Raw genomic sequence first — 12,032 nt, forward strand, 5'->3', positions numbered from 1 at the left:
TCAGTCCTCCATGAGAAGACTAAGTATATGTAAGGGATGAATAAAAGCACTGACACAGATTAAGCCTGGGCTCCCACCTGTGCAGCAGCAGTGGACTTTCTGCTGACCACAGAAGCTCCTTCCACACCCCAAGGGCTCCCTGGCCAAACGCTGCCCTGCAGCAGTGGACTGCAGCCATCCCTCAGCTGCCCTGTGCCCACAGGTCCCGCAGGCCCTGCAGCCCCAGCACCCCTGCTGCACCCAGCTCCTCCAACAGGGATCTGCTCTCCAGGTCATCAAGCCGATGTGAGGGCGGTGCGGCCCAGGGGCCCGTGGCTGAGCCCTGGGACCACCAGCTGGTCACAGCTGAACACACGCTTTCCATTTCCTGAGGGAAAAATGGATTCTGTTGGTCACTCTCCTGGGATTCCAGTGCTTACCTTGAATTAAAAGAAAATTGACTCTGGAAAAATGCATTCATGCGAATTGTCATTTTCACAACTTTACCGGGACAGACATTAAATATTATCGTAAGAATTCATACACTATGCACAACAGCTTGTGACAAAGCTCCTTCAAAATGTCAGGAATGACTGAGTGGATGCTGTCTTTAAAACTGGAAGACTTTAATTAGAAATATCCAGCTTGCAAATATGACACACTCAATGGATTATTTCATTAAACTTTATATATCTGTTACTGTGAAACATTAGTTTGTCCCACTTGGGAGTCCAAACCACCACGCACTATTCTGTTACACAGTTGCCTGTGAGCTGCAATTTGGCAAAAGCATGAAATATGGAGAATGCAGTTTTATTATTACTTGTAGGGTGGTTAAAAATAGAATTTTCTTGAGGAACGACTATGAAATGTTTCTTACATTTCTTGGGCAAAAGTCCCACTGTGGGTTGAAGATTTCCCCAGGCTTGGCTGGCCTGAGTGTTCTGGGGAATAGGCAGGACCACAGAGGCACATCAGTGCTGGGTGTGCCCCGGAGGGGTGTGGGGAGCTCCCATCATTCACCTGCTGCCCTCAGAGTCAGGCGTCTCCCAAGGTCACTGGGAACTCCCAGACACCAAACCTGGGAGCTGCTCTTCCAGCAGGGATTCATTTCCTGGGAGCAGCAGAGAGGATGCAGCCTGTGCTCCCCACACCTCTGTAACAAAAACACACAGGCCAGGGACCAGAACCCACCTCTCATCCTCACAGCTGGGTACCCCACTTTCATCTCTAGCTGAGCCTTGTATGAAAGCGTCCTCAAGTATAACTTTTCAAGTTCAACTTAGTATTTGCTTTTCTCTGTGCAATCCTTTGTGCATGCAAGCTTTCATCTGGGAGGTTATCAGGGGTGCCTGGAGAGCAGAAGATTGAGCTACTGCAGAGAGATGGCGAATAAAACAATTAAACACCTTTCTATTTTTATTTGGCTTGCCGTAGACTTCGGGCAAGATGTGGCAGCTTTGGCATGGTGCACAGATATTAACTTTAAGGGATGATGGTGAGACCCACAAACTTGGGGACTGGAATGCAGGTGCAAACATTTTCTACCTGGATATTCTCTTCCACATCACACAGGTTAAAAAGGGCCAAAGCACGTTACCAGATCATACTACAAGGTGGATTACAGAGTGCAAATACAGATGCTGAACCTACTCTCCTGGCTACACTCATACAAGAACCAATACATAAAAAATAAATGTATTACAGTATACCTGAATTATCTTTAGTCTGTACAGCAGCTGTATAGAACAGGATGGGGGAAAAGGCCATGAAATAATAATTGTAACTTTGTGCTATGTACACATTTTACATCAGAATAATTTATCTATTTGAAGCTTGCAGCAAACAGCTAACCCAACACATCTGGATTGACTTGCTTGTGCAATCTGGATTTACATTTATGTTCTGCTAGTGAGAACAATTTATTGGTCATATTTTTTCCTATCTCTGTCATTTCTCGTTTTGCAGTTTATCCAGTGGCATATCAACTAATCACTAATTTAAGCAAATGCAATTCTAAACACAGGAATGCTGCTTCTGAATAAAGACACAGAGCATGCAGCCATTTTCCTATAAATACTTCATGAAAATCAGGCCTCTCAGAAGACTATCTTAAATAAAAGAAGCAGTTTCAGGACAGGCAGGATTTCCTTATGACCAGTCTGAGGTAGCAATGGTCCTAAGCAATCAATTTCCCTTCTCTACCCTAATTTGCCCTTATACATCATATTCAAGATTTTATCTGGACAGGGGCTGGTTGGCTCAGTGGATAAACCTCTGCCTTTTCACCTCTGGGATCATGGTTCAAGTCATACCCTGATGAAATGCACTTGATCGTCCTAATCTAGTTCCTAGTGGACAGTATTCCCATTATCTTTAAAAGGGTCAGAGCCAAGGCCATTGGGAAGAGTGCATTGTGCTATATCTTGTCTGTTGATTAATACATTTTCAGTGACGCCAGATCCTTAATCTTCATAAGCATACATATTCTCACAAAAATCTTAATAGGGGTCCCTTGTAGACTGTATCTTCCTGCTCAATTTATGTATCATTTCAGGATTTCCTGGGAATACACACTATTTCCCCCCAATAAATTGCTTAAAATTTAAAAGTATGTTTGCCTGAATCTTGAACTGTTTGCAGTAACATCTCTAAGTTAACTAGCATGACAATGGATCACTTTAAATCACTACTTCTCAGAGGGAAAACAAGGCCTTTAACTCAATCTCTTCTTATAGCACATTATACTTTTCTTCTCATACCACAGCAGTTGAGGCTGAACACACAGAATAAAGGGAATTTACTCTGTGAAGGGAAACTGAATTGGAACACACTCTCCATAAGAGTTCACAGTTTGCCCTCTGCACCAAGAGAGCTTGGTGCAGAGCAAATAGCACAATTAAAGTAAGAAATAGAACCACTTCCATTCCATGAAAATCTAGGCTGGGAATCACTGGGCTTCTCAGCATAACATTCTTGGATCTGGTTTGGAATGAATGCTGGTACACCACCAGTGCCCTCTGAACCCTCTGGTGATCCTGGAGCTGTGTGCAGCAGCCCAGCCCATAAGGGACAGCAGGACCATCAGGGCAAGCACAGCTCCACTATTAGTCACCAACTTCCACAAAGATCAGTAGAAAAAAGAGAACATGATTTTAGCATGAATATCATCAGGTTCCACTCTTAAGACAATTAATTCACTGATCACTTTTTACTACACAGCTGTGGTCAAAATCCTGAGAACAGTGCATTAGCTCTTACCTGGACTGATTCTTTAATACAGATCATAGGAAAGGTAGGAATGTTGGTGCCATTCCTCATTTCTAATTGCAGTTAAAGATTATAAAATGATTCCTGATGGGTTTTACATTCTTACTTTATATTTATTTAATTGACTACTGACGAAATACAATTTAGCTTATGGTTCTTTGGTACAAGTCAATAACTTGATTATATTTTTTTCATTACATAATTATCCTTGGCTTGTTTTTCTTTTGATTGTTTTGAAATTAACAGGGAACTCCTTTTGAAAAAAAACCCCACTTATAGCCTGATCTATCACAAACAATTAAAGAATCTGCAAATACCTGGTAAAAATGTAGGCTCATTCAAGAACCCTCTGCCCCTCTCCTGGGAGCACTGTCATACTGATTTTTATTACTTAAGGGCTGGAAATGCAAAGTTACAGCCATGTTTTGTGTGAGTGCCACGCTGGTGAGGCAGAGTGGATGAGCTCAGCCCCGCAGACCCCGCCAGGAAATCCAGGCAGGGCTGCAGGGAGCTCTCACCTGCCGGGCAGAAGAGGAGCAGGAGCACAGAGGGGTGATGTGGCGGCTCCCAGTCAGGGGCTGCTGCCTCTGGGAAGGTGTGAGAAGCCTCATTTGTGCTTTCCCACCGCTCATGGGCAAGCCCCCAGAGCAGGAGGACACCATGGAGCCCATCAGCACAGCCCGGCTGCGTGCTGCCATCCAGGTCACAGGTGCTGAGCTTTTGCTGATCGAAAAGCAACAGCTTGCACCGGACCTGTGTGATGCCAAGATGGAAGGAGCTCTGCATGCTGCACCTCCCCTGCCCACCTCTCTCAGGCTGCTCTGAAACAGCCTCCCCTGATCCCCACTCAGGACAGCTCTGGGGGCTATGGACTCGCACCCTGGTCCGACCGATGGACCACAGCTCTCACCTACGATTCACAAAACAGCAATTAAATCAAATGCTTCTGCATTATTGCAACAGATGCTTTCAAACAGGCTTTATCTTTTTTCCTATCACCACAGAATGGGGTAAATCTGGGTGTTTCTTTCTGAAATACAATGATACGGAACGGTCATTGCACTCTGAGGTAATCAATATAGGTAATTGCTAAGCTAACTTAGGAATAAACTACAGATAAGTCTGAATAAGCTACAGATTAGTTTGGAAAAATTGGACCCAAGAGATTATAGTAAGCATTTCAAACTGAATTTCTTTTAAACAGGTGATTTGTATCTATATCAGTTGTTTTATAAAAAATAAACATTTTTATAAATGTATATTAAGATTCTTTTTGTTGATTACAACGTAAAAAGGAAGGAATAACTGCGCATGGACAATGATAAAATAGCCTGTTGATAATAAATATTTGTCTGGTCTTGTCACATCCGTACACATTCCAATGTTACTGAAGAGACACGGCACTGATAAAAAAATGCCCTCTGAAAAATCAATGGATTTTGAGCCAAAGCAGTTGCTAAACACACAGAAAACATCTTTATCCAACAGCCCCAGTGCTGTGAAAATTCCCAAGCCTTGCATTGGTATAGCTAAGGAAAATTTAATCTTCCCAAATACTCATCAGGGCACTCCATCCTGCAGACCTGACAGCCCCACTTATAATTAATTATACAATTTCGATGGGAATATCGACTACACAAAGCTATAAATCATAGAAAAAGTCAATAGGCATGGACACATTCAATCATGTCCCGACCAATGATTACTACTCTTAAAATACAATAATTATTTTCAGGAGCCAGCTTGAATTAAATTTCTGTCAGGCTGGTACAAGACCAGTGGTTGATGAAGGATGCGATGGATTTTTTGGGTTGAATTCGGCACAGAGACATTTATCGTTTTAGATAGGTAGTTTGTTTTTAGTGATCATGGTGCTGCGTGTTTAACTAGACCATGAAGATTAGATTATCTCCAATGGCTCATTATATCGTTTATCTCTTTCTTCCATGTTTGATCTGGAAGATTTCCCACTTCTTGATGCATGAAAGAAATTACTACTGATTTTGAAATGGAATGTGTTTCAGTGGGACTCTGCCTGTACCTTCACACCCCACAGCCCTGTATGTAAATCAAGCAGCAGTCACCCAAAGTACCACTAGGACATGGCAAACAAGCACCAAGAAAAGCTTTACACAGCTTCGGGAATGCACTGGGGGAAAACACAAATGACAAATACTTGAGTTTTTTTGAAAAAACTGGAAAAAGTTATCATAATAATACACATAGAGGAAAAACCTGGGTCAAGAATGTGATTAATGTGGAAAAAGGAATTGGGAGGAGACTTATTGCTTTGAATTAAATGTCCCCAGAAACGCAAAACATCAGTGAAAGAAACATTAAATATTTCCCGGGGATGCATTCACCTTGTGAATTGAAACCAAACAACCCCAAACTGACAGTAAGTGCATCTGAAGGTACACTGCCCACTGAGGAACCCCGCAGTGAGGCCATAGGAGCCACGCTGTGGGACAGCAGCAAGCACTGAGGGGAATCAGATCTTCACCTCTCATGGCTCTGATTCACCAAACTCCTCTGACCCCAACAAATGAGTGCAATCTCAGATCTCACATGGAATCAATGTCCCAGCTGAAGCCAACTTAAAATCAGAGGGGGTACCAGGGCATCAGCTGCCTTCCATGCCCTAGAGCCCTGCAGACAGCCCTCCACCAGCCCGGCTCTCTGTGAGCAGTGAGAGAATGAGCCATTGGCAGGAGAGGAGAGAGTTGCAGAGCCATGGATCCCATGCACAAGCCATCCCCAGGCACAAAGCTGCAATGTGCCCCGGGAGGGACGCTGTGTGACTGCTACAGAGTGCAGCTAAACTGGGAGTGGGGACCAGGGCCCTCCCTGCATTCCCCTGGATGCGTAACTCCTAGGAACTCTGGACGAAATGGAGAAAGCTGCAAGCAGTGATATACAGCTTTTCCAAAATGAAGTAGTTACCACTTGAAATAAAATCACATTAAAGAAAATACGATGCCCGTCTCCACAGAAAAATTAGAGTCCTTATGACAAATCAGTGTTTGTGTTCCCTGTCTGCTTAATCCTCCTGGAAAGCCCTGTATGCTTGTCCAAACAGTGACAGTCTGCTGCAGAGCTTGAGATTGCTATTCTACTTACTCTTATGTTTCTACTATATTTTTTCTACTATATTTTTGTACACTTAGAAGACCCAGGTATTTTCAGAAGGGCTTTGCATTTAAGACTTTTTCTAAGTTGCTGTGTGATGCACAGTGAGGAGCTAGGAAGAAAAACAGGATGTTTGAAGAAATGCAGACTAGAGGACAGACAAGAAAAGTGAATTGTTGTGTACATTTAATTTACAGTATTTTTCTACGAAAAAGAAGGCAAACGCGAAAGTTAAGAGTCTGTACACAGAATAACTGGCTAAGTTATGAAGAAATCTGGAGTTTGTGTTGACTGAATTATCTCTTCTCATTCTGCAGACAGGAGGGGTGATAAGGATAAAAAGGGCTGGTTAGAGAAATGTAATTTGTATGTGAGTTCCCAGTTTACTCCTTTATAAGGGTTTAGCAGTGAACTTACCGCAGTGCCATTGTTGTCTCTAAATACATCTTGATTAAAATAGTCAAAGAGCTTCTTTTCTAATTGCAGCATAACCTAAACAAAAAAAAAAAAAAAATAGGGAGAAAGGTCAGCAAAGCTCTTAGACTCAGTGACTCAACAGCCAGCTGCTGGCAATGACCCTTTCAGAGGCACACAGCCCTTTAAAACCACACATTTCCACATGTCCAAAGCCCCTTGTCAGCTTGCCCATTTGCTTGGCTGGCAATCACTTAAACAGATCCAATTAACTGAGCATTAGGTGTGACAATCTATATCCTCCCCTCCCTTTACATTATCAGTTTGGAACAACTATATTCATGCTTTGTAGAAAAGAAAATGAACATTCAACACTGTTTCTATTTACATAGGGGTGCCAAGAGCATTAAGTTGTTTACCTTTCGGTCATTATCAGATTCACGAAATATTAGCTTGACTACTTCATTTGTGTCAGCTGCCCGGATGGTCTGCATTGTGGCCTTTGCACATAGTGTCTAAGGAAAACATAAGGGGAGAAAGGGAAACAAGCTTATATGCAGCAGAAGACCAGATTTAACTGAACATTATCAACAGATGTATCTTCAATGCCCCCCATGAAACACAATTTGCCATAGGTCAAAATACAAAGCATTGCTAATTTAAGTCACTTTCACACATAATGGACTTGAAACAATAAACTGAATTACCACTTGGAGAGAAACAGGCAATATTAAGAAAATATCAATCAGGAAAGGCAAACAGACATTCATCTTGTACCATGCAGGCAGGTTCTTTCACAGGTATCCCTGTATGCTGTACCACACATTACTTGCAAACATCCTCCAAAGCACTGCTTACAGAAAATGACCAGGTTTTCTGCTGATTCTTAAGAGCTGATAACGACATTGACACTACAGTTCTGCGAGTTAACCCTTGGTCCTGTAAACTCATGTTACAAGTACACTTTGCAAGTCCCAAAAATGCTTACACAATCTGACAGCAATTTTCACAGTTTACTTCGCATAGCAAATTCCCTCTTTTAAATAAGAGACATCACATGTCTAGATATTCTGAGTACTGGTGCCTAAAACATATTATGAACCAACATTTTATCAGGCACAGAGGTATGAATTTCCATGCAAGTGTTGACCCATTGGTCACTGGTCAGGCTGGGACCCAGTTGCACAGGTAGTGGGGAATAACATGAAATGGGCTGCTCAAAGGGCTGCCTCCATGCAGGGCAGCAGGTGAAAATCTAGAGCTTTCAGCAAAGCAGTTAGGGAAGTTTTAAGAATGTGAAGTACTTTGAAATGCAGGGATCTCCATATTAACAAATTAACTGGCCACATTTCACAAAGTACTCTGCAGCCTTCCTGCCTGGGCAAGGTTCCTGGATGCTGTGCAAAGCTCCTCATGCCCCTCTGCCTGGCTGCTGAGAGCCACCAGGAAAAAGTCAGGAATTGAAGAAATGGTTCAAATTGGGCATTGTTCAAAGACACAGAAGTGTCCCCACACCTGGGAGGCAACTCAGCATGCAGGGCTGCTTCTGAGGCACAGCTGCTGCCAGGATCTGTGCACAGCCCTGGGTATGGGCACTGGCAAAGACCTTCCTTCTGAATAAAACCTTACCTTGCTAGAGGCTCTTAAGAAAAGTGGTTTTTGCTAAATAACTGAGTCAAGGAGAGGCAAAGAGGTGACTTCCCTGCTCTGCGCACCTCATTCCTTTTCATAATAGCCAGACAAAAGGTTTTCATTTTGCATAATATTAATTTGTAAAATAAGTATGTTCTGTGGTATAGTCTTCCACATCTTACTACAAGGTTCTATCTCTCCATGACAGAAATACTTATATTTGGATTATCAGAGGTGCAGTGTCTACCAGACACAATATCATGAACTACTTCTCCTTTCCCCATTCTTGCCTTCTCCTGAAGTCAGAAATACATGCTGAAAATGTATTTAAACAAAAATCCATCTGCTTCCAAATACTTCAGATCTCAGCTGAGGATCCCAGTGCCAGAATGGGAACAATCTGTCAATGGACATTTTGCTCCCATTTGATAAAAATTTGATCCTTGATAAAGGCCCTCGCCTATCGGCACAGAACAAATAAAAAGCAGTGAGTTGAGCGCTTTTTTTTTAACAAGTAACTTGTAACTTTTTTTTAACAAGTAACAAGTAACCCACAAATCCGTTATTTTTCTTACAAGTTTGTGAATGTAACAGGTGTTGATTCCCCATCTCACTGAACAAATAATGTCCACTTCTGACAAACTTTTCCTGACTGTTTCCTCCCTCCCCAAAAGCCGTGCCACGTCCACGTCACTCTGGGTTTACCCTAAAGCACCGGGCCCACTCACAGCACCAGAAGAGCTGCAGGTGTCTGTGTGTGCCATCGCAGGCGTCCCTGGCACGGGCACGGGCTGCTCTGAGAACGTCACCGTCTCCTCCGCGGGACTTCAGGGGCTGCTCTGAAGGCTTGGGAGAGGACAGACAGGATGGGAACACGCTGGTTAAAGTCACCCTGCCCGGCAGGACCAGGGCCATGCTGGGCCGTGGTGGGATCTGCACCCCCGGGACCCCCCAGTTCCAGCACGGAGCTCCTCCCGAGCTGCTCCCTGGCACCAGGGCAGCCTTTGTCTGCTCCCCAGGCAGTGCCAGCTCTGCCATCTGCGTCCGTACGGAGCAGTGAGCTAATCCAGCAAGAGCCATTCCCAACCTCGCTCCCTCCGCGGCTGATTGAAATTCAGACCACAGATCAGATAATCGGGTCAAGCCCGAAAAAAGAGGCTTTGGGCTCATGTGTCACAAATCAGTCTGGTCCCTTCAAACAGCACACCAGATTAGAACAAGCACCCGAACAAACCAGAGCGGAAAACCCGCAGCTCTCTAAAGCTGGTTTCTAAAGCCCCAACAAATCGCTCCATCTTTCACTCATTTAAACTTTCCAAATGAGGGTCAATACGGTCCCCAAGCATCCAAATGCTAATGCGCTTAAGTGCGCTTAAGCAGCTTTCCAGAGTGAATGGGCCAAAGAAGGGCTCGAAAAGACACGGCAGAGTTACTGTCACTGTCAAAAAGTCATTGTAGCCACCCCCAGAGTGGTTGCAATTCAACAAATTCATGATTTCTGTCTCTTAAAGGCATCTGCTTGAGAACATTTTTTCCCTGAGCTGCTTTATCTCACAACGTCAGGCCGGCTCCAAAAGAAAAACCCCGCGATCGACTCTTGAGAACCAATACAGAGAAAGGACCCACATACCTTATTGCTTTCAAATTTCACACACACAAAAAGTTACCTTATTCACAGACAAAAGTGATTGGGAAAAGGTTCATTTCTTATACAAGCTGGAGGCACTCCTTTTTTTCTCCTCCTTTCAATTTCTGCACAGTCGAAGTCACCCAAGCAGAAAACTTTCAGGACCATGTGCCTTTTTAGGCAAGTCTGCTTATGAAGGGATTTTTTGTTGCTAGCAAAGAAAATCAAAACGCTATGAAAACTCACTGCTCCTTGCTGGGTATTCCCTCAAAGGTATATTTTTATAAGGGCAGAAGAGGGGAAACCAAACGCTACATATTTTTTTTTTTAAAACCCATCTTTTTTTCTTTGGAACAAGATTTGGTTAAAAAAGCTTGCAGGAGAGCTGTATTCAAAGCTGAGAAAGGGCACAGTAGCCATCTTTTCCCTAGCAAACACAGCCATATCTCATTCCTGTTTTCCCATACTCTACACAGGTAGATGCTTTGTAGCACTTCTGAAATAACCCTTTGCGATAATTAATGTGTAATGAATTGTAAAACATAGTAACAACTTTCCTGACAACGGCCTTAGAATGTAATAACAACATCCTGTTACACAAGGCTAGGAGGAAATGTATTTTATATTTAAAATGGACAAATCTGGAACTTCTTCTAAACTCGGCAATTCTCAGAATTATGCTGTTGATTTACAGCATTACACACCTTCAAAATACATCTGCTCCCCTATATACACCAAAAATCAAAGTATTTAATACTCCATTTCTGCATACTTACAGTAAATAGGGATACAGGCATACACTTTACATTGTGTACGTACACTTTATATTGTGTTTATAAGGGAACACTGTGAGCAGCTGTGGACTGCACTGCTGCTTCCTGCTTGGCTGAAAACTGCAGCTGACTTTTCACTGATTCCACACTCCTGCCTTCTGAACATCCTTCAGACTCTGCGCCCACCTCCTGATGTTTGAGCTATTACATGCTTGTAAGTCCCTCAATAATTTTTGGGGGGTGGGAGGGAAATCCCCCAAAATGCGGTATTCAGGCACCTAGAGACTCACCCTGTCCCACTGCATCCATCCACTGATGCTAAAGATTTGTATTATTGGTCTCTATTATTTGAATACTCTTCTTAGGACTTAACATTACTTTGAATTCTTCATAAAAAACAGAAGAGAAAATAGAATATATATACATTGCCCCTTTACAGCTAAAGAAGTTTAGCAATACTTGCCACTGGAATTTGCAGTAAGGTACACAGATTGACACATGAGCTCGTGACACATGAGCTCGTGGCTGTGAGTGCTAGGAGAGAAGTGCAGAGTCTGAAGACTCCTAACAGGAGCCAAGTGAAATAAGGTCTTGAGCACATGAGCAATCAAATCAACCAAATTTAAGACACTTTTTTTTTTTTTTTCAGTTATACACTCTGTAGATTCTGGAAGAACAGAAAAGACAGACATACATGTGTCATCTAATTATTAAAGTGAAACACTACTGAAATGCTGCTCAAGACCAAAATCAATCTGTCACTTATTAAATTAGAATAATAATTTTAAAAAAAATTATCTGGATGCAAATTGTACTTGAAACAATCAGCAAGGTAAAAAATTTGCTACTTTGGGAATAACAGGAACATCTGTCTTGTTTGGGCTCCTCCTTACCTCCGAGGAGATGACACAATTTCCCGGATATTTGGAATACAACAACAGCAAATTCCCCGAGTCACATGATATCAGAGAAATAAAATTTGCAAGTGAGAAAAACAAAGTTACATATAACTTTCTGACTCAGTGAGAGTTGTGCATTTAGCTATAGGTCAGGTGACACTGTGCTTTTTAAATTCTACCTTGCCATTGAAATGGAGGCTTGTTACAGCCAATTTTTCCTGTTTGCTCAGGAGGCAGCGAGCCAGGCTTCCCACAGCATGCTGCTGAGACCCCCAGGGGCAGGGATGGGCACTGGAGTGGCCGGCTCAC

At 42.9% G+C, this 12,032-nt stretch overlaps 1 protein-coding gene across 2 annotated transcripts in view; it reads right to left on the bottom strand.

Moving 5' to 3' along the window:
* The window catches only part of INPP5A (inositol polyphosphate-5-phosphatase A), a 176,942-nt gene that overhangs the window by 22,012 nt on the left and 142,898 nt on the right, over nucleotides 1-12,032 (bottom strand). For both annotated transcript variants that reach the window (XM_062496501.1, XM_062496500.1), the window contains exons 10-11: nucleotides 7,212-7,307; nucleotides 6,796-6,870 (exon numbers count right to left, since the gene is read on the bottom strand). In XM_062496501.1, the coding sequence (XP_062352485.1) occupies nucleotides 6,796-6,870; nucleotides 7,212-7,307 (171 nt within the window). The remainder of the gene's footprint in view (nucleotides 1-6,795; nucleotides 6,871-7,211; nucleotides 7,308-12,032) is intronic.

The sequence above is a fragment of the Cinclus cinclus genome, chromosome 7, assembly GCF_963662255.1.
Source record: "Cinclus cinclus chromosome 7, bCinCin1.1, whole genome shotgun sequence".
Classification (NCBI taxonomy): Eukaryota; Metazoa; Chordata; class Aves; order Passeriformes; family Cinclidae; genus Cinclus; species Cinclus cinclus.